Raw genomic sequence first — 22,931 nt, 5'->3', positions numbered from 1 at the left:
TTTTGGATCAAGTCTCTAGATTTAGAATAGAGACTTGTTTATGAGGTGGGTTGGAGTTGCTCTAAGAGCACTGGCGAAGCCAAGGCTCGCCACCCTCGGCTAGTGTCTGAGCTCACGAGTGAACACGTTATGCACAACATAGCCGGAGGAGCTCTATAGAGGCATAGACACACACTATGTACATGCTAGAAGGTGGTTAGTATGTTAGTCTCATATGTAATATGGCGGATTCCAAATCTGTCGTGTTTAGTTTCTAGAACGTGCTTTATCACAAACATTATTATATAGCCTGTATATACTGACTATAAAATCAAGAGAGCGGTCCCAAGAAGATTTACAGCTTGTCATATAATTCTTTTAGTACAAACTATCTTTTTCTCAGTAGTGCTTTTGTAGACGGTAGTTAGTGGTATATGGATTAGCTTAATAATTGGTTATCTCATTTTAATTTCATATACTATGCTCTATATTATGTGTTAGGTTACATGGCTCGGCCTCTGGCTTCTCACCACTCTTTGCAATGAGCTCTACTAAATGGGTAATAAAAACCGCTACTTAAAAGAAGCACGGTGGAGCTAGAGCCAATTTTTTTTTATAGAGGAGCTGGACCCGTAAAAATGTAGTGTGGCTTTTTCGAATTTCTCCTCACAAATTAAATATAAATTATTACAAAACTATCATTGAAGTTGTTTTTGTCAAATATTCTCTAAAATGACTTAAGCTCTATCGAAAAGCTACTCCACATAAGAAGCCAAAAACATTTTAAAGGAGTTAGAACCCTGCTCGAATGTTGTAACCCTGCCAAACGAATCGTTGATGTTATGTTACATCTCACTTGCTCCTCAGGCTCTATACTGCTTAAGAAGATGGATGGATGGATGGAGGAATATGTGCCTCGGCCCCCTGCTTTCTTGTGTCCCTTTTCGGATGAGGTTTGCATACAGGTTTATACCCCGAAATAATCCATTTCGCTATCGCCAAATATTCCGTCTCGTTGCTGTCGTCTTGCCGTGCCGCCGCTGCAGCTAGTTGTACGACTGAGCACACTGGAGAGTACCGATAGTTACGCATGTGCAGAGTTAGCTCGTCGCCTGATCTTTCTTCCGCGAGATTCTACAGAAATGTACACCTACAAGTTGAAAAACAATAAAAATAAATAAAAATGTAAGTGGCAAATTACAAGTTTTTAAGTCCAACCATGGGTGTTTTCATCTTCGTGCAGTGGGTGCGCAGTGCCCGTACCAATTTTTATATGGCAGGAATTCTAGTTAATTGATTGAAACAGAAAAGGTGAGTGCACCGGGTTCCTTAGCTTTCCTCATGTGTTGCCTTTACATATAGTGTTTCCATCAACGCAAAAAGGCGAAGAACATAATCAGATGCAACTAACAGAAGATTTTCAAATGCAGTTGACAGTTTGCTCGGATGATCCAATTAATCCTGCTCAACCGAATTGGCACATTCTCTTATAACCAACGAAATAAAATACTGATCATGGGCCCAAAAGCGTGTGTCGATGAGCATGGTATTAAGGAGGGCAAGGAGCTCTATTCAGCTTCTGAAAGGCATATTGATATTTAAAAATACAACCAGGCAGTTAAACACTTTCAAACTTACAAGTACGTACTATCTTACTCCTTAAAGAGTTTGATTGATATTGTTTTTTATAGATATAATGTATTTGATATCGCAAATATTATTATGCTGTCAATTACGATATATAGTTTGCTCTCAGAAAAAACTTACAATCTCTTATACTCCCTCTATCAAAAAATACATGATGTTTTAGTATTTTTAGGACATGTTAGTGGTCATTGGAAAATACCAATGTGTACTGTCCCTGTTTATTGAAAGTGCCACTAATTAGAAGGAATTTATGGAGACATGCACAAGCCTCAATCTTAATCTGGTATGAGCTATCTAGTGTCAATAGCAAATTAAAAGCATTAAGTTTTATAGGAAAATTTTGGGGCTCGTCAATTTAAGTCTGATTAGACATTGAAACAAATCTGTTTTTGTCTTTGTATAAGCTGATATGGTATTAGTCTAGTGTCGAGAGCTAAAATAACTGTTTTATGGGACATTTTTTTTTTTAGAAAGGACGATAAGATCTTTACCGATCAATATATTAGGCGAAAAAATAAACAAAAAAAGATACAAGAGTACAAAAGAGGTCACCCTGGAACTGCCCGTGAACAACTACTTATATGGGACAAATTTTAAATCTAAAAGCATCAAGTTTTCTAAAACGGTAAATTTCATTCAAAGCTTAAATACAAAATACAGAGATGGGGCAAAAAAAATGTCCTATTGAAACTTTTTCAGAGCCATCTGGGTAGTACAATTTGTAGAATGTGAGCAATTGCAGTTTGCCTTGCTTTCTTTGGGAGCCACTGAATTTGCATCTCTACCAATTTTAATGATAGAACGCATCAGCATGCTCGTTGTGGTAGTTGTAAAGTCTGCTAGGACCGGTCACTGTGTGGCAGATATAGTATATTTGAGGACGGAGTTAGTAGTGTCATAGATTTCAGAAAAGATCAAGTGACTTACATATGGACATCAAATGCTTCTTTCTCCCTATATATACAGAATAAAACATGCACGTAAAGTCGTTGTTGCTGTCGTTATTGAAGCGGTCATTTTCAGATGTGGTATAGATCCTTCGTCCTAGAAGGAGCAGTGTACAATATATATCCAAAGATTCAACTGATAGAGTACATCAGAGACGACCGTTTGCCCATTTGGGCTGGGCGGTGGTTGTTATTAGCGAGGAGAGAGACGAGCGACAAATCGGCACCTGAGGTCTGCTAATGACTGCATCGTAAGGGGACATGTCGAGGCATGCCTCTGCAGTTGCTCCCAACGAAAAATCACACCAATTCGTCCTGAGCATCGTAAGCGTCCCCTGTGTAGGCCAGTCGTCGTCTTAAGTCAAAACCATCAACCCGGCATATGCATATGCATGCATCCTCCGGCCGGCCGGTAGTGCTCTAACCACCATGCTTCAGGGCCTTGTCAGCCGGGGCGCACATCTCCATGACTCGCGGATTTGGATCACAGACAGAATCGTCGCTCACGATCGGCCTCGATCTGTCACTCATTCAGTCACCGCTCCAACGTGGAGCACGCACTCGATCGTTCATTGCTCATTCTGCTAGCTAGCTTAATGGAGTACTAGTAGTATGTAGTATTAGCTGCTCTTCTAAATAAGTGCACTAAACAACTCCTAATCCAAGAGTAGTTAAGCTCTGCTATTGATGGATCAGTCGATCTAGTGCTCGAAGAGGTCAGGCCGGACTAGCTTTGCTTTTGTGTTGCGAGGTGAGGAGGTAGGGGATAATTAAACGCCAACCCAGCAACCATCCTTTGGTCCTCTAACAATCCAGCGCACACACGCACAACGCTCCAATCGATCGAGATGGCAGCATATATATGCATTCGTCAGCGTCGCGGATCTTTGGCCCAATAAAGTACGTGGAACGTGCATGCATTAGTTGCTGTAAACAAACGGTGTCTAAACTGTGCGAGTATCGCAGTACTCCACTGAGCGTGTGAAGGAGCCGCTGCTGACCTTGCCAAGCAGCGGCATGCAACGCCATGCCCGTCGCCCGCGCGAGCCAGCCAGCCGGCGCGAGGCAAACGGCGGCAGGCCAGGGGTAGGGCTCGCTAAAGGCGCCGCCTCAGCCGCCGGCGCCGGCCCCTCCTCCCAACAAAGCCCGCGCGCATAAGATATTCAGGATCCGGGCGAGACCACACCAGGGGCAGGGGCTTTTGGGCAAAAGCGGGCGGTGAAGTGGACAACAAAATTTTGCAAAGCTAGGCGGGCGACTGGCTGCTGCGGTGCTGCTAGCTGCCCCTCCGCCCCCGCCGCGAATCAAAATGGCTTTGTGGAAAGGTCAGCAGGGGAAAGCAACAATGATGACCGGCTTTTGCATACTCCTTATTTTAGCTATAGCAGCTTCCGGCTACGCCCTGTACGTGTTGGGTGGGCTAAAATAAACTCCTAGCAACTTAGTTAAAAAAAAAAGAAAGAATAAAGGTAAACTTCACTCCAAGTGATTCAAGGCTTCCTAATTTTTCTGCCCAATCCAAGAGTGTCACGTGCTTGTGCTTGTGCTTGTTTTTTATTTCGTTTCGTTTGGCTGTTTTGTACATCTGCCTCAAGGCACCTTGCCCTTGGTCAGCCGCTAACCGTAAAACTGTCCTTTGTACTTAATGAAATACATGCAAAGCACATCCGTAAAAAAAACTCTGACACGATTATGTTAGGGATATTCGGTGTTCAAATTTCAGAGGCTTACCTAAATTCAATGGGCTTATAAGGATTACTGGGGGAGAAGAACCAACAACGATGGTGGTTAGTGTATGGGCGAGAGGTGGAGGTGGTGCCACTGGCTGGAAAAGGAGGAAGCATAACAATGATAGCCTAGCGACATTCGCTAGGTTATTAGCATGGTGGCGGCGAACACGGTGTGGTGGCAACGAAGGCGGCATGGCGCCGTCGAGCCAAGTGGGAGGAGGTAGTGGCAGGAGAGCTCGGATCGAGGATGAAGAAGATATTGGGAAGGAGGCACATCCGATAGATTTTAGGACCGAGCCGTGGTGCAGGGCAGTAGATCTAGCGGTGGTGGAGCCGTCGTATATCAAGGCAGGAAGCGGAGGCAAAGGCACTTGGGGGCGGGGTAGTAGTTCCTACCGTGGAGGAAGCCATCATAGCCGGACGGGGAGGCGGAGGCGCTGGGGCAAGCGGTGTGTGTGTGTGTGTGTCAAAACTGGGTACATGCAGGAGTGTGGGCGAAGAAAGAAGATATGATCTAGGGTCCACTATTTTAGATCTAAAAGGTTGAAAAATGAGTGATCGTTACTCTTTAAATAGTTTGTTGTTATCTAGACTCATTAAAACAGGCTATAGCTTATCTAAACAGGTCAAGTTATAGTTTGACTTGTAGTCATTTTGAATTATCGGCATCTAAATATACCTATGGATAGCAATCCTACCCACGAGTTGTGGCTAATTAACCATGGTAAAATTAAATTTACTCTTAAAGGCACATGTGTCTCATACATATTTTCTTTGGATGTGTAAGACTTATGCCCTTAAAGGGCAAAAAAGACTATAACTGAGAGTACCTACAAATATTGGATACAAAATTTTATGGGCACACCCGCAAGTGCATGTAGGTGAATTTATACTTACTCAACCCATATTTTACTTAATAACCTGCTGTCATCCCTAAACATGCCCTGAGAAGCAACCATGCATATTTGGACTCGAATGAGTATAAACTGGCCATAACCTATTGCTCATGGCATGTGTAATGTACTGTATGCATGTATAAGGTTGTGTCTAGAGTTCATTTTTGTTTCTTACATGTGCATGCATGCATGTCGTCGTCTAGCTACTAGACAAGGGATGCTGAAGTCACGAAGCACATCGATGTATCATGCAGGCATCGATCCAGCAAAACCTTAGCTCCCAAGGAATTAGAGGTGCATGACAACGATCGTCTTTTCCAAATGTGTTGCCCTGCTTTCGATAATTTAGATAGGATTACAGGGAAAGGCGCGCGAGGAGAGGAATTGCACACTAGCTAGCTAATTAAAGGAGCAGCCAGCTTTGGAAGCATCCACAGACCGGCCGCGGCCGGGCATCAAAAGATTGAGACGACGACGCTACGCGATTGGATGCCCTAGTAGGCTTTAGTCACATTCAGAGGCATGTTTTTAAAAGCAATTGTTTTTGCCCTAGTAAGCTAATAAAGGCACCTCGATCACTCGCCACCTCTCTAAGCATGCATAAGCAGTGGCATTGTCAACGTAACATGCACGACCACTGGACTAGTTTTACTAAACAAATTGCACCATGAATGCAAGCAACAAATTCATGCATGATGACTGCATGTCTGCATATATATTACATTATCATCGATTTGTTAATTCAAGGCTCGATCAGGGGTCAAATAGTACTGGGGCATCAGACGTAGTGGTAGCTAGCTTGGCAGGCTTTTCCTGATGTTTAAAGATATCTTCTTCTTTTTCTTAGGAATGTTTAAAAATATCTTTGATGAATATATAGCTGTACTGCAGGTAGCTTTGCTAGTTGAAGCATCTGCGTGACGATATATATGTGTTAGAGAATTGTAGTGGGCAATCGGCATCTGAACACAGCAATCTCTTGTACAACTGCTAGTACATGAAAGTTGAGTGGAGCCTATAAATTATATACCGGGGGCTTAGTAAATCGTACTGCTTCATGAACTTGGACAAAACCATCTAGTCAGATGGATGCAATCCACCTTGCTTTCCACGTACGCGTACGTACAGTTTCTCTGAAACGCTAGATAAATTAATATCACCATGCAGTTCTATTCTAACCTGATGATCGCACTACAAATGCATTATTTACGATCGACTACACGCGAACATAAATATAGCTGCACGATAAGCGCACCGTGTGGTGTCTAACTGTCTGCATACAATTTGAGTTCTGTACAATTTAACAGGTGTCAGCCCTACGTCGTAAGCCGCCGAAGGAAACCATGCAGCACGCATCTAGGCAAACATCTAGATGAAATTGCACTTTACAAATCAAAGTGCTGCATGCACTGTTGAAAAATCTTCACCGAAAAGGAGCAAGATTTCTTCACCGGCTCTTTTTCCATCCACCACGCATCGCCATGCCTTAGGGTAAAAATATATATGCTTGCAAGGCTACAAAACTGCAGGCGGCCAGCAGGCTTTATTTACATGATCCTTTGCACCCACATTGGCATCTCAGTGAGGTGATGGATCGGTTGTTGGGTCTGCCCTTTCTGGGGTTTCAACCCGACATATGTATCTGTCCCCAGATTTGCAGCGCCTTTTTATCTTTAATTTTTTACAGTACCTCACGGGAGAAAAAATGCGGCTGCAATGACTTGAAAAAAATAATGCCTGCCTGCTGGCGCGCTAGCTCGACTCGACCCCAAAGATCTGCAGCGCCTGATCCACTTGTGCATGCATGCCATCGATCTCTTGTAGTAGTCTCGATCGGTCTGCATCTCCAACTGATGCTAGTTTAATCTTGTCGTCAACAAGACACTGTCAGCGTGGAACTGACGGTGAAAGATCAGTGGAGATATTCGAACCCATGATCATGCATTAATCTTTTTTTATTCGAACAATACCCATGCATGATCATTAACCACACCAGTCTCATAACACTTTGTTAGTGGGAAACATAACTGATTCTAGCTACAAGCAAGGACATTCATAACAGGCCATTCGTTTTACTGGCGATGAGAACCTTGAAAACTAGTATAGGTCAAAATATTAAACGTTTTACTATATTGTGCCCGGGTGAAAAGCTTCGTCTCTCCTACACCTAATAAATTGTGTAAGCACGATATAAGAAAAAGTTAGGGTACGGTGTTTTAGAGGAGTTTTACACATATAATTAAAAGATGTCAAACGAATTGGCTGAAATATATAACAACAACCGAATTTACAACCTACTTTGTTGTTCCACCACTCATATATAACATGGTCTAGCCACTTATTAAACCCGCCTGTACCGCGACAAGCATGCAGATGTGTGGCTTATCTTTCACCTTTTTACACTCACAGCAGGGTGCACACAATATAAGAAGGGTTGGGAGCCCTGATGGATCATCCCAAGATCATATCGGCACATCCCGCATAGACTGAGCTCATGCTCTACCGTACCCATAGACACAATGATGCAATCCCCTACTCGGAACCGTCCTGAGCACACGATACATAAGCAATAAAGATCATCTACACTGGATGTAGGATTGTAGGGTATTCCGTGTCTGAAACAGTATAAGCCTATAAGGCGCAATATGCAGTATATAGGCTTATCCGAAAACAAAATAATTGTTACCCATAATAGATAATCAGTGGATGCGTGTTCAGTACGTCCAGCTGCTTTACTTTTGTGTTGCTGGGATCCAACTATTGAGAATATTGCCTAACGACTCTACCAGAAAAGACTAACGATTCCAAAGCTAAGTGCGGCTTAGCCAATCAAAAGATGAGGAGAATAACTGCCAAAAATGTCAGTGTCTGCTATTATTTCTTTTACTACATAGTAGCTGGGTGCATTTTATATACTCCCGGGAGTAGTTACTCTCATGATCAATAAATCATGCTGGGTATGTGTACATACTCATATTAAGATACTCTAGATTTTTACTACGTGGAAACTTTTTTTAAAAGAGCCCATATTTTTAATATATTATTTAATACTATGATAGTAGCATATAAAACAAGTATAACCATATACTCTAAGTATAATTACATACTTGATCTGGATTGCAAATCGCAGGAAGCGATCTGGACTGCAGGATGATGATGCATGTGCGTTCTATGCCCAAGCGCATTGCTCACCCACGGTGATCGTGACCTCGCTGAATACTGGACTAAGTGGCACTGGCGGGTCAACACAACATCAGGCCCCTTTCGACTCTCTGATGCTCTTGGTGACTTGGTTGCTTTGGAACCAACGGAACACGACGGTCTTCGGAGGAGCAATGAGGACGGCACCGGAGATGGTAGCAGGCACCATTGAAGAAGGGGAGCAGTGGGCCTTGGCGGGTTACACCCCGCTCGTTGCTTTAAGCTTGCCTTGGTTACAAAATGCTCTTGCTATGTAATTTCAAGTTTTCTACTCAGTGGTGGCAGGTTTCTTTGCTGCGGTTTTCGAGACCCCTTGCCTTGAAGCCGTCTTCGTGCTTGGTTGTGTACTTGTCTTTGCTTTCCTCTCAATGAAAAACAGGCACACACCCGGTCACGAAAAAGATGACAAATTGACGTAGCTCTTGCAAATTCACACTAGAATATTTATAAGGATATAGTTGATAGATATTGGAAAACAACACAATAATTGTCATAAGCTGGCTCACACAAAACGACTCCGGATCCTTAGGAGAAGCCCTCCCAAACGCACCAACCCTAGAGAGTAGTACTAGAAGCAGTTAGTGAAAAATAATAACTGTCTGTTGGTGATAGTGAGAACTACTTGGCTACTCATTTCCACGTTGAAATTTATCATCAGAGACTTCAGCTACATATATAAACATCCAATTATTTTCCCACTTGACGAGAACGAGAGACCTTTCGTTAATCAATAGTCGAAGCATAGGGTTACAATCTTCAAGCACAAAATGCTTCACACACATTGCTTCACAAAAATTGCTTGATGCACATAGGCACCTATGGTAGTCAAGAAGTCAAGCCTACCGATAGAGTAATTTATCTTTTTTTTTTGTATATATGGTCAAAATTGCAAATAGGTGCCATACCAAAAAAAAGAAAAAATATTGTAAAAAATATTAAATATTTTTACAACAATATATATTTTTTATGTTACATGTGTATTGGTTTCCAAATCTTATAATAAAGGCAACATAGGAAAGCCCTGAGAGAGGATCATGAAAATAACAATCTAAAGCAAAAGGGGAGAGCCTCACCACTATAGTGGAATATCGCAATTGCACCGTCCATATCAATTGGATCAGGTCTTTCGTATCTCATCGAATGCTTACTACATCGAATATTGCCACCATTGAAAATGATAGATAGAACACATATTATCACCAACCAAAAAATCATGTTTTCCCCTCTCAAAGCATTTGAAACTTCCATTCTGCTTTAGGGCAACCATTCTTGGCTATAAATGGGCAGGAGCACACTATATCTATCTCCAAAATAATGCACATCTCATTTTTTAAAAGTCAATTAATTTTAAGTTTGACTACATCAGTATTGAAATATTATCAGTGTTTATTATCTTTAAATAGATTTATTATAAAAATATATTGCACAACTTATCTAATAATACTCATTCCATATCATTAATACTATATATATTTGATTAAACTCGATATTAGTTGACTTCTAAAAAAAGATATATACCCTTTTTTACTGTGGGAGTACACTAGCATTGGCATTTTTTTTAAGTTTAGCGCACAGCAAAAGCCCGCGGTTTCTCCCGGGGCACTGAGCTGTGACCGACCACAGCGGGCCCACGCTGCTCTCTTCTCATCTTCTCCCCGCTGTGGGTGACGTCACGCGCGGCGCCACACGAGCGTGCAAGGGGAAAAGAGCAGCACGCACATGTGCCCTGCAATCTACGGAGGCACCAAATCTTCCTCGGGAAACCCGCTAATTGGGCCGGGCCCTACACCACTGGCATGCACCGAGCTGCCGCCGCTGCCCGCTGCGCGCTTTCCCCGTCCGACTCCGATCTCGCGCGAGATCTTCCCCGGCCGGCCCGGCCGCGCGCGCACCGCAGCCGCAGGCAGGCCGCACGGCTTTTTTTTTTTTCCCTGCTGCCCCGCGCGCGCGCGCGCACGTACGCTAGCAGCCTAGCATGCATCCAAGCCGGCGGCCATGCCCCAGCAGCGAGTGAGCCGGTTGTCACAGCGGCGAGATCGCGATCGAATCTAGAGGACTTTGCAGGCACCCCGGGCCTTTTTCTGGGCTCGGTGCAACTTGCAAAAGGGGGTGTCGTTGCTGGCACTGGCAGTACCTCCTCAGTCGTGTGGCCTGTTTCCCGGCCCGCACGCGCCGCACGTACTAGAACCCTTTAGATCACGTCTTCCTCTTGTCTGCGCTAGCCATCTTTTCCCGCGCGCGATTGAGGAGGCTTCGTGTTTTTCTTCGCGATCTTGGACGACAGCGCACAGGCGGCATGCAACAGTGGTGTACGTTGTGTGTACTAGTATGTAGCAGTGTAGTGGTGCATGGTACGGTGTCAGCCCGCCAGCCATGCAAGTTCTTCGGAGCAGGGGCCAATATATGGTGCGGCGACGTACGCTTACATGCATGCATCTGCAGGGACGACGTGCGTTGCAGCAGATATATACTATCTCCCAGCAGCACGATCCATCGATGCGCCGCCTGTCATGCTGGCTATGGCTAGCTAGCTAGCTAGCTGCCTATAGCTAGCTAAAGAGATCGAAGAAGTGCCGGCCGGATGCTCGGATCCGCTGTCCGTTGCTAGATCGCGCGCGGAATAATTGCATTGGCCCAGACGAGAATGAATGATATCGTTCTGTCGGGAATTTCTAAGGTTTCTCGTCCTTTGCTCCGGCGTACGTCTGGCTCGCGCGGTGGAAAATAAAGCGTCCGACCGGGCGTGACACCAAAGTGTGTGAGTGGCTAGCTAGCTAGCTAGCTAGCTCATGCGTCCCGATCGAGGAATGTGGCGCGGTCTCCGGTCGTCGGCCGGCCTCCTCTCGCGCGAGACGATCGACGAGACGTAGAATAATCGATCAACATTGGAGGATTCGACAACGACGGCCGACGACGATCGACGCGTGTGTGCATATGGATGCATGCATACCCGCGCGCACACACGCGCGCGCGGCGGGCGTCACTCGTCCGCTCGGCGGCGCGCCACGAAAATTCGTGCTGCTTTTAATTTGCTCCCTGTCGTGTGTGGTCTCCGGTGCTAGCGCGGCTACCGTATCATCGCGCCCGGGCAGATTTGTTTGCCAGGGGCAGCATGCAGGGTCAACGAGACAACGACGACGAGTACTACTACCTAGCTAGTACATACGTGTAGTGCGCTGGGATACGGCAGCAGAGAAAATCTCTCGCGCGTGCAAAAATGGTGGTGGCACACGTGACGTGCGTGTCTGGCCGCGCCGCGCGGATTTTTTTTACGTACGCCGTGCCGGGGCGGTGCCCAAGGAGACGGGAGGAAGTCGATCGCGCGCGCGTGGGCCTGTCCGTCGAAGAAAAAGGAAAAGGAAACGGGCAAGAGTGGCCGGTGGCGGTGGTGGGCATATAATGTACGGTGGATTGGCCTGGCCACATTGTAGGGCTGGGGACTCAGACAACCGATTTTTTTGACATTTCGCGCAACCTGCGTTGTTTACCGGGGCATGCAGCAGAGTCAGAGCGCGCGTACGTAAGCGGATATAGGAGGCGGCACAGGAAACGTGCGTTTTTTTTTGGTTTTTCGAGCAAGGAAACGTGCGTAATGGATTAGAGGTGCGGAGGCCCAGCAGATAAAAATTGGGTGGAGGAAGCAGCACGACCCATGAATAGAGCTGCGTGTTATTGGGCTTCTCGAGATAGGCTCAGTCAAGTGGGCCGGATTGCCCATTGTTGGAACAAACTCCTCCGTTTGGCATTTGCAGAATTGCAGCTGTACTAGTTGTGTGCACAGCACACGGCACTACTAGCGAGCCAACAACTACTCTTCCTCCAAGGGTAAAAACCAAAGGAGCTGCCGCTGCCCACTGGTTCAAATCACACGGTGCATCCTCATCAATGAGCTGCTGCGACGAACGACGTTACCGGCGCAGCTGCAGCTCTGGTCATCTAATCAGCAGTTCACCACTCGATCTGTCTGGCAGCACAACTTCAGGACCCAGCAGCAGTACTAGTGCCTACTGCTGAGTTTGGAAGCCACACGGCCTATATTGGCTGACAACCCGGATCGATCGAGCCGTTGCCGTCGGTTACTCGGACACCACCAGCCATATTCACCCCTGTCGAGCATTACTCCTCCCAGCTCATGGCCGGTGCATTTTGGAAACAAAAGAGCCAAGAAGGCAAAATTTCCTACCACGGCGGCGCATTGAATCCACCTGCTCTGCTGTGTCGCGCTTGGCACTATCCATTCCACTATGGGTACGGGTATGTGTGGGGCGAGTGACTAGGAGCATTCAGCGTCGTGTACTGTCCACGCGGACGCGGCGGCAGCGACCAGCGAGGGTCAGATTCTCGGCAAGGGCAAGGGCGCGCATGCAACTAAGGGCTTGTTTAGATGCAAAATTTTTTTGGATTTTGACACCGTAGCACTTTCGTTTTTGTTTGACAAACATTGTTCAATTATGGAGTAACTAGGCTTAAAAGATTCGTTTCGCGATTTACAGACAAACTGTGTAATTAGTTTTTATTTTTATATATATTTAATACTCCATATATATGCCACAAGATTTGATGTGACAGGGAACCTTGTAAAATTTTGGGTTTTTGGGTCTATCTAAACAAGGCCTAACTGCCCGCTCCGGCCGCATGTGCAGTGTCCTGGCGGCGGCGTCCCCGGCCATGGCATATCGGGCCATTGGCATGGCAGGGTGGCATATGGTACGCTTCGACGGCCTCTCGTTTTTCCAAACCAAGCGCGCCGCATTCACAGTCTGTCTCGCGCGCCGATGATTGAGGCCGCGCCACAATAATAACTGTGCCCGGCCGATCGGACATGGACGGACGCGCGAGTGTGGAAAGAAACAATGTGAGGATCCTAGGGGGGTAGATCACATGGACGAAATGTCGTCGGCGAGTTATTGCCGGTGAAACCTGGCTGAGTCTGGATCGAGCAATAATCTTTCAGGTTTCAGGAGCACCGGTCCTGCGTTACTTAATTGTGGTAAAGGGCCGGCAGGCAGTTCAGTTCAACGGGAAAAAAGGGCTGCATCTGCCGCGCACCTGCACGGTTGTAGCAATAGAGTAGCTTTTATAGGCAAAAGAAAATTGTATTTGAGTCAATGAACTCCTAGATTTTATTCTTGAAAAGCCTATGTAATCTTATTTGATAATCAATAAAGTGCGCTATGCTTCGCTAAGAAAAAAAAGACTTGCGTATGCAAAATAACTGCAGTACCGGACGTCCTGCCCCCATTCCCTCTGTCCGATCTCCTATCAGTGATAGATTTCACTGACAGCTGTTGGTGCAGCTACGCTTCGTACCGCGCGGTACCACCGTGCCATCATCTCTAGCCATCGGCGTACGCTACGCCCCAATAATTTGCCAGTAGGGTTTACGGTACGGTATCAAAATCTCAGTGTAACTTGTGCAGTATAATCACCAAAACTGCTGCAACGTTTTTCTGAAGGGGTCGAGCTGGCGCCGCTGTGATTGAAGTGTGAATTCAGCTAAGAGCTTGCCGGCTCATGTTTCCGTGTAAGGCCTTGTTTAGTTCCGAAAAATTTTACAAAATCGACACTGTAGCACTTTCGTTTGTATTTGACAAATATTGTCCAATCATGGACTAACTAGGCTCAAAAGATTCATTTCGTCGATTTCGACCAAACTGTGCAATTAGTTTTTATTTTCGTCTATATTTAATACTTCATACATGCGTTTAAAGATTCGATGTGACGAGGAATGTGAAAAATTTTGCAAAATTTTCTGGGAACTAAACAAGGCCTAAAGCTGGACCCGGCCGGCCCAATGCTCCAGTTGCCCGTGGTGTGCTGCGCCCTACTACCCCCCAGCCGCGCGGAATTAAATGAGGGCCCACAGCCCGGACCTAACGAGGGTCTTGAGAGCAAGTATTATAGCAGGCTGTAAGCCAGCTAAATGCTGAGGTGGAGGAGAGAGAAGAGGAGAGAGAGTAAAAGCAGGCTGTAAGCTTACAGCCGGCTCAAACACAAAAACCAAGAAAGTCTGTGAGACAAACATATGGGCCATGTATTAATAGTGATAAGCTAACCATTATATGAGTGGGCTGCAAGAAGACTGTAAAGAAATCTTACAACCAGCAGCTGGCTGTATTATAATACTTGCTCTGAGAAGGCCCAACTAATCTCCACTGTCTCAAATCGAATCCATGCATGACCGCTGAAAAAATAAAGGAAATAAAAGATTGCTTTTCCTCTATCTACTTTAATAATTGGAATTGGTGTCAATGCCATGCATAGGGGTGATGATATAAGACCAGCATCCCTTTGCAGGTTGTGATGCGTCTCGCTCTCGCAGTCGATCGGCTCTGGCTCCGCCCGCTTGATTACTACTCAGTACTAGACTAGATCAGAAATGGGGCGGTGCGCGTGCGCGTGGCAAATGGTCGTCGTGGGTGCCTTGGCCGTGCTCGTCGCGGCGGCGACGACGGCGCGGGCGGCGCCGCAGGTGCCGTGCTACTTCATCTTCGGGGACTCGCTCGTGGACAACGGCAACAACAACTTCATCGTGTCCATGGCAAGGGCCAACTACCCGCCCTACGGGATCGACTTCGCCGGCGGCCCTACCGGCCGCTTCAGCAACGGCCTCACCACCGTCGATGCCATCGGTAAGCAGTGAGCAAGCTAGACACTGCTGATGGATGCAAATTATGCAAAGTCTAGCTGGGTCTCGTACGATATGCCCGAGCAGAGCATTCATGCATGGCGTGCTGTGTCGGTCACTGCAGATCCACTAGCTACTTACATGCGTGTGCCATTGTTTGCTTCATGTCCGTCCGTGTGCATGCATGTAGCTAAGCTCCTGGGCTTCGACGACTTCGTGCCCCCGTTCTCCGGCGCAAGCAGCCAGCAGCTCCTCCGCGGCGCCAACTTCGCCTCCGCCGCCGCCGGGATCCGGGAGGAGACGGGCCAGCAGCTGGTACGTACGCATGGTCAAAATTCAAAATTTTACCGCGCATGCATGCATGGCGTTCTAGCTCTCGTTTCAACTTAAACGTAAACTGATGAGCGAGAAACCAAATAATCAAATGCAGGGTGGGCGGATCAGCTTCAGCGGGCAGGTGCAGAACTACCAGTCGGCGGTGCAGGAGGTGATCAGCATCCTGGGCGACGAGGGCTCGGCGGCGACGCACCTGAGCCGGTGCATCTTCACGGTGGGGATGGGCAGCAACGACTACCTCAACAACTACTTCATGCCGGCCTTCTACAGCACGGGCAGCCAGTACACGCCGGAGCAGTACGCGGAGTCCCTGGCCGACGACTACTCCCGTCTCCTGCAGGTGATGTACCGGTACGGCGCCCGGAAGGTGGCGCTGATCGGCGTCGGGCAGGTCGGGTGCAGCCCCAACGAGCTGGCGCAGCGCAGCGCCAACGGCGTCACCTGCGTCGAGCAGATCAACGCCGCCGTCCGGATGTTCAACCGGCGGCTCGTCGGACTTGTGGACAGGTTCAACAAGCTCCCCGGCGCGCACTTCACCTACATCAACATCTACGGCATCTTCGACGACATCCTCAGGTCACCCGGCGCCCACGGGCTGAAGGTGACCAACGCGGGGTGCTGCGGCGTGGGCAGGAACAACGGGCAGGTGACGTGCCTGCCGTTCCAGATGCCCTGCGCCAACAGGCACGAGTACCTCTTCTGGGACGCCTTCCACCCGACGGAGGCGGCCAACGTCCTCGTCGCCCAGAGGACCTACAGCGCCAAGCTCGCCTCCGACGTGCACCCGGTCGACCTCCGGACGCTCGCACGCCTCTAGCTAGTTTAATTTCGCGGTTCTTCGTCTTCAGTCTGATTTGTGAATTTGTGACAGATATGTCTAGCATTGTGTGAGCGTGATCTTCAGTCAGTTACATATATATAAAAAACAACGAACGGTTATTCCAAGTGTGTAATTAGTTTGGCACGCATTACTCCCAAAACAAATAGTTTGGCATTTTGCCGTTTTGGAAACCATGTATGCGGTTTGGCTTGAATATTTTGCAGCATTGGGAACACACGCAGGCTTCTCACCAGCATGGCAGCATTCACTTGGGGGAAATTCGAGACTAGCTCGTGATACAAGAAAACGACAGCATACAGCACATTACAATCCCGACGTGCCCTGGACGCGGCTGCTTTGTACCGGCAAGAAGTTCGTGCGAGGAGTTCACGGGCGGCAGCGGCCCATGCAGCAGATCAGGGACGCGACCGCACGGGTCAACAAGTGATGCTGTGCTGATCACCGATTCACCGATCGATGTGAGGCCAAACAGAGATGCAGGAGTTGCACGCGATAACATAATATATATAATCACTGAATGTTTCAAGTTTTGACGTCATGACTTGGCACCCCAATTTCAGTTTATACAGGTGCTTCACTTACAACAAAGACCACTTACAACTTGTACTGGATCTCCGCGTCTGGCGTCATGGAAGCCTCATTCTCCCGGGGCTAGTGGCGGTGTAATCGAATGCACAGGCCAGGGATTTTCTTGGTTGGCACTTGGATGCTGTACATGCTTGGCTCCAGGATTCAGCTTCACAGGTCTCAGAGTGCTGACAGCTTTCGACCATGCGGGATGCGATTCTGTGTTTCCAAGTCGAAGATCAGCTTCATCTTCGTCGTCCAGACAGATAGGCTGTGACTGTGGCTGCACATCTGGTCTGGATCCACGGAGCTCCAAACCTGTTTCTGCAAATGGTAACACATGTAGCCCCTTCTGTGCGGCGGTGCAAGGTTTCTTTGGTAATGTCATGGGAAAATCGTCCGTTTCTGCTGGTCTTTTGCAGTTCCTCAAATGTTCCAAGCCCTCAGGCCTTGATCCCATCATAGTCCACCTCATGCTCTCAATTCCGAATACTGCGTTGCCAGGAGCATTAGAATTGCTCACTGGATATGGTGTGGGAACTGATGGGTGAAAGGTAGTGACGGCTCCATGAGACGGAGCATAGTCAGCGCTGAAAACCTGGGAAGGGAAGACCGAAGGGGGCAATGGTCGGAGCGACGTGAATTTTGTTTGAGTTGTTAGACCTGGGGCTTTCTGAACAGCATAGCCTGACGCAAAAGAGGATGCCGTGGTTCTTGGTGCCATGTTGCTGAACTGTTGTTGAGTAAGATAACTGGACTGGTACGATGCTGGTCCTTTTTCCATGAAGTTTCTGGCACTGCTCCTTGTATTGAAAGATGACTCTGGTGCAACAGTTTGAGTGTTTCTGCAGTATATAGAACCCAACAGCATGTCTTCAGCGTTACTCTGAACTTGATTTGCCATAACTGGCTGCTGATTCCCTAGCTCATTTTCATTGCGCCAGTCCACTGGCTGAACATAAGGATTATTGGCTGTTGCTAGTTCAGGTTGCTGATTGCGACCATTTGTTCTGAAACTACTGGTACCAGGCACAAAAGCCCGTACAGCTGCTGGAACAAAAGAAAAATGGGATAGGTTTCCAGATGGTTGTCTCTCTCCATCTGAAAATGTAGACGGGGGATAGACCAGTCCTCCATGAAACAATTGTGGAAAAACTTTTGTACGTGTTCCCTGGAAGAACTGATTTTCAGCTTGACTTTGTTTACTGGAACATGGAGTTTCAATATTCAGACGTCTACAATGAATGCTGCTGGTCCCAAGTGTAACTGTTTTTCCCATAAGGCGCATTGTTGTTTCGGCATTGTGTTGGGTGTCCTGCCCAAAGTTCTGGCTTAGACAGCTATTTCGCATCCCAAGTAGTTTCTGCTCTGGATTATGATGCCCCAAACATTCAGAGCAAAAACACTCCATCGAAAGCTCTTGCTGTTTGGTGCATGGATACTTGTTGCTCGGAGTTGTATAATAATGAATTTTTGTTCTTTCAGAATTTGGCAACTGCCTGACATCTGTCCTATATGCCATTGGGGCTGTTGCAGTAAAATGAGGATCTGCATGAAAAACAGACTGATCTATTGCACAAATTTGTCGAGCATGATAGCTGGGTCTCAAGTTGACATGATCCATGCAGGTAATAGGACTGAAAATGGTTGGAGAAGCTGAGGGACATGAGGATTTCTCCCCCAAACACTGCCTCCTAAAAATGTCAACAGAATTAGGGGTGCTGCCAGGATGAATCTTGACGAATTCACCTCGTGAATTAATAGGAAGGCCGACATAATCATCACGGTTGTGATTGTTCCTGCATGCAGATATACAATCAGCGGCTTGTGCTGGTTTATTTGATCCTGTTGAGGAGCTTATGCTTCTCACCATGTTACCAGATCTAACAAGCTCAGAACTAACTTTGCTGAAGGCAACTGCCCTCTCCTGGAATGTGCTTCTGCTCCTATCATATAAACAAGAACCGGAAGGCTGTGACAATGGGCTCCTATCACCTGATACTGCCTTGGCTGCCAAACTAACAGGATTAAATGATGCTTGTGATACCATATGGTTTTGTTCTCCAAGGCACTCGACATCAACACTTAAGCTATTGTCACCATTCAGATGAGAGTCCACACCTTTGAAGCTTTGACAAGGCACCTTACTAGATAAGCATGCCAAACTTGCAGAGTTCAAACAGGTACTGCCATGAGAAGCTTCTATGCAGTGGTTCAGATCCACTGAATTGCCCAGTATAGTGATATCTTTTGGTTTGGTAAGTGGGATTGTACGGCAAACAGCAGCTGGTACTAAATTTTCAGATAAAGAACTGGTAGTCTCAACAGACCCTGATATAGCTTCGGCTTGTTGATAAACCAACTGTTGCTCATCTGTATTGTGGTGATCACGACCTTCCTGAGTGGGTTGCTCGAATGTCTGTACAGATTGTGGTTGCTTTGTATTCTCTTCAGGTAGATGTGTAGTCCTTCCAAATTTGACAGTGCCATCAGAAAAGGTAACATGCTTTGATTTGCAGGAAGAAGATTTACACCTCATATCTGTGGTATTCAGTACTGTGCTAAAACCTGCTTTTGACAGGTTCTTACAAATGCTTTGAGCTTGGACACTGTTTGTCATATCCTTTTTGTGTCTTTCCAAAACTGACTTTCTGTTTCCCTTCTTACTTTTCTTATCCAGTAAGACTGAGACCTCTTGCTTTTCCTTTTTCTTGAAAGAAGAATTCTTGGGCTCCCTATTTTTTATGGAATGCTGAAACGACTTAGAAATTCTAATTGAGGTCACCTTTACCCCACTGTTTTTCTCCTGAAATGATAAAAAAGCAAATGTATCATCTCCTGAGCTATATAACAAACATCTGTAGACATTTTCTGTTATATATTGTATTTCAAGGTATTATTTGAACCTATCAAAAAAGTGGGAGGTGAGAGGATTCTATTACTTTCACCATTCTATAGTGTATATACTACATGCCTACATTACTTGGAAACTTTATAAGTATTTTTTTCAACAGTAAGCATCCGCAGTCAGTCAACCAAACTATGGCATAACTCTATAACAAACAAACAGAAAACACTTCAGCACTTTGCAAAACCTTATGCAAAAGTAAGTGTATCTATAACAATTCAGCAGGCAGGATTATCGCATAGGAATAGAAACTACTAAGAAAGTACCTTTGAATAAAAACAATCTAAGCATCTAACTCAAACAACATGAAAATCAAGAATGATAAGGGGCATTCGACACATGAGGCCAGTAGACACCACAGATGAAAACTAAAGGGAAAACGTGACAAGTAACCAGACATTCCAACAACAGCTAGAAGGTGGTGAGAAATTTTTCTAACACCTTAGTCACTCACAACAAATATAGTGGAAACAGTCAATAAGTTGCAAGTTTTAGTTACAACTGATTGGTATGCATCCAGACTATACACTGGCAATACTTATGTCATCTGATACACCTATCTAATGATCAAGGGCAAGGCGAAGCACACCTAAAACTTTTGTCTGGTTAGCAATTTAACCAGAAGCAGGAATGGATGAACATGATATTAGGGGAAAATCCACAGAAAAGTAAGTTTGAATCCTCGAGGCTCAGTAAGAGCTTCCCATCAAGTGATTATTCGTGGATCTATTTTCTACTGTTTGTTGCTCAATGACTATTCTCATGGCTACCGTATTATCCCTAGTCATATAGAGCTACCCCAGTAGCACATCATGAACTCCCAAGGAGTTAGCGATCTGTGCGTATGGTCAGCTGAACAATAAGATCCACTTGTAGCGTTTTATACAAAGCTCCGGCAGACCTGTACTTGCTTGAGAATACAAACATTCTATTGTGCCCGACAAAATCGCAATACCAGAAATGGAAAAGCAAGTCAATAGTCGATGCAATGAAATGCAATGCGCTACCTTTTCTCTCACATCGACCCCGGCCGGAACCTTCTTCTTCTTCTTGGTCTTAACAGTGACAGCGAGCACTAGCTTTCCCTTGTCCTTCTCCGCCTTCCTCCTCTTGGCAGCCTTCTTCCCCTTCCCAGACCCTTGATGGCCGCCGCCTCGGGGAACCCGCGGCACGGCGGCAAAGAGCTCGGCGACGGAGCGCTTGCGGCGCTTGGCCGCCATCCTCCTCTCCACCTCGACCTCCTCCTCCTCCACCGCCGCCGCCTCGTCCTGCCACCACAGGAACCGCCGTATCTCCACCGGCGGCAGCGGCCCCGCGTCCCCGCCGAAGGGCCAGCTCCCGCCGCCCTCCGGCCCCGCCCGCGCCCGCGCCCGCGCCGCGTACTCCCTGCGTCGCAGCGACAAAAATGAACACAGTGGCACGAGATGAACAGCAGCAGCAGCATTGGCGCAAACAATGTGGTACAGTAGGAGAGAGGCCTGGCCGGGCGACCAGCGCAATGCCGTACCGGATGGAGAACGCCGCGCCGGCAGCCGCCATCCCCGGCGGCGCGCGGGGCGAGGGGCGAGGAGGAGCTAGCCTCTTCGCTTTCCCCCGCCTCGGTTTCCCGCGTCGCTGCGCCGATGGAGCGAGAGGGAGGGGAAAGCGACGCGACACGCGAGGCGGACTGACGCCTGACGGAGGCGCGCGGAGTGCGTCGTGTGGACCTGCAGGTTCTCGCAGTGGTCCTTTCTCACTGTTCGGGTGCGGAAGCGTCACGTTCCGCGCTCGATTAGTGCTACAGAGACAGCACAGTGGCAGCGCGCCGGGCCGGCTGGCCCGCCGTCTGCCGTGCGGCGGCTGACCGGCTGAGACGTCAGAGGAGGCGTGGGCGCGGGAGTGGGAGTGGGAGTGGGGCAGGCACCTGGCGGACAGCGGACCGCCGGACCTGCCGCTGCCTGCCGGGCCGAGAGCGCCAGGCAAGCGCCCCTGCTTGGGAATGAAATTTTTTTGGCACATCGGTGTCGGAAGGATGTCGGAATAAAAAAACAAATTATATAGCTCATCAGAAAACTACAAGACAAATCTACTAAGCATAATTAATCCGTCATTAGTACATGTGGGTTACTGTAGCACTTAAGGCTAATCATGGTGTAACTAGACTTAAAAGATTCGTCTCCGCGATTTTCAACCAAACTGTGTAATTAGTTTATTTTTTATCTACATTTAATGTTCCATGCATGTGTCTAAAGATTCGATGGGATGGATGAAAAATTTTTTGGTGGGGAACTAAACAGGGCCTAAGCTTTTCAAAAACGGATGATTTTTTACTTTACTTCCGCCCAAAATCCAAAAACTTTTCAAGATTCTTCGTCACATCGAATGTTTAGACACATGCATGGAGTATTAAATATAAACGAAATTAAAAACTAATTGCACAGTTTGGTCGAAATTTACGAGACGAATCTTTTGAGCCTAGTTAATCCATGATTGGACAATAATTACCACAAACAAACGAAAGTGCTACAGTGTTTCGAAAAATTTCGGCAAGGAACTAAACAAGGCCCTTGTTGACTTCTAAAAGCCAAATGAAAAAGGTTATCTAGTAGATATCGCTTAGGTAGTAATTATTTTATTTTCAAAAATACTGTAAAGTCACGTAATCACAGTTCACATGTTCGCATGATCACATGCATTTGTTTGCCAAAAAAAACATTCGGTACAGACATTGGTATAGACGTATGAGACATAGGCTCCGGAAGCAATAGAACAATGCTACTTCTATGAACAAGCTCAAGAAATAATAACCATATCATCACAGCGTGCCCATTCACAACGGAAATTTGGCGCTACGCGCTACAAGCACTTAGCCTTCATCTATTGCCCGGAACGGATTCAACTCTGATCTGGTGGCGACGATTGGGCTATCCAATGTTCAACAACAGAAGGGGTTAGACTCGTTTGTGTTTATCTCTTGGCAAGTATGGAAGGAACAAAATGCGAGGTATTTACGCAACTCATCCGCTTCGATCGTTGAACTGCTCTAGATCATCAAAATGGAGGCGGATCGCTAGATCGAAGCCGGGGCAGTCGTGCTTGAAATGCTCGTAGCAAGATAGCTATGCCTCTAGGTCTAGCGACTCTAGGATGTTATTTTTCATAATGTAGCCTCTATTGCTCGGCTGGTAATTCTTGTACCATAAACTGCTCTTCTCCTTAATGAAAATGATATGCTTGCTTATTTGAGAGAAAAAGTATCTAAAGAAAATTAC

At 46.8% G+C, this 22,931-nt stretch overlaps 2 protein-coding genes across 3 annotated transcripts; one reads left to right on the top strand and one right to left on the bottom strand.

Moving 5' to 3' along the window:
- LOC8082982 (GDSL esterase/lipase At5g45670) lies at positions 14,654 to 16,375 on the top strand. 2 transcript variants are annotated; one of them, XM_021446809.1, is made up of 3 exons: positions 14,654 to 15,032; positions 15,153 to 15,343; positions 15,459 to 16,375. In XM_021446809.1, exons 1-3 carry the CDS (start codon positions 14,780 to 14,782, stop codon positions 16,179 to 16,181), a joined length of 1,167 nt encoding a protein of 388 aa, XP_021302484.1. In that variant the 5' UTR covers positions 14,654 to 14,779; the 3' UTR covers positions 16,182 to 16,375. The 2 variants fall into 2 exon arrangements, with proteins under 2 accessions (XP_021302484.1, XP_002441391.1); XM_002441346.2 differs by having other exon boundaries at positions 14,656 to 15,032; positions 15,219 to 15,343.
- Positions 16,689 to 21,678, bottom strand: LOC8067524. Its single transcript, XM_021448195.1, has 3 exons — positions 21,352 to 21,678; positions 20,688 to 21,254; positions 16,689 to 19,578 (listed from the first exon to the last, which is right to left on the bottom strand). The coding sequence occupies exons 1-3, from the start codon at positions 21,676 to 21,678 to the stop codon at positions 16,843 to 16,845; spliced, it is 3,630 nt and encodes a 1,209-aa protein (XP_021303870.1). The 3' UTR covers positions 16,689 to 16,842.

The sequence above is a fragment of the Sorghum bicolor genome, chromosome 9 (assembly GCF_000003195.3).
Source record: "Sorghum bicolor cultivar BTx623 chromosome 9, Sorghum_bicolor_NCBIv3, whole genome shotgun sequence".
NCBI classification, from domain to species: Eukaryota; Viridiplantae; Streptophyta; class Magnoliopsida; order Poales; family Poaceae; genus Sorghum; species Sorghum bicolor.
Note: the sequence above shows the minus strand (reverse complement) of the source record. Positions and strands in the feature narration are given on the sequence as shown.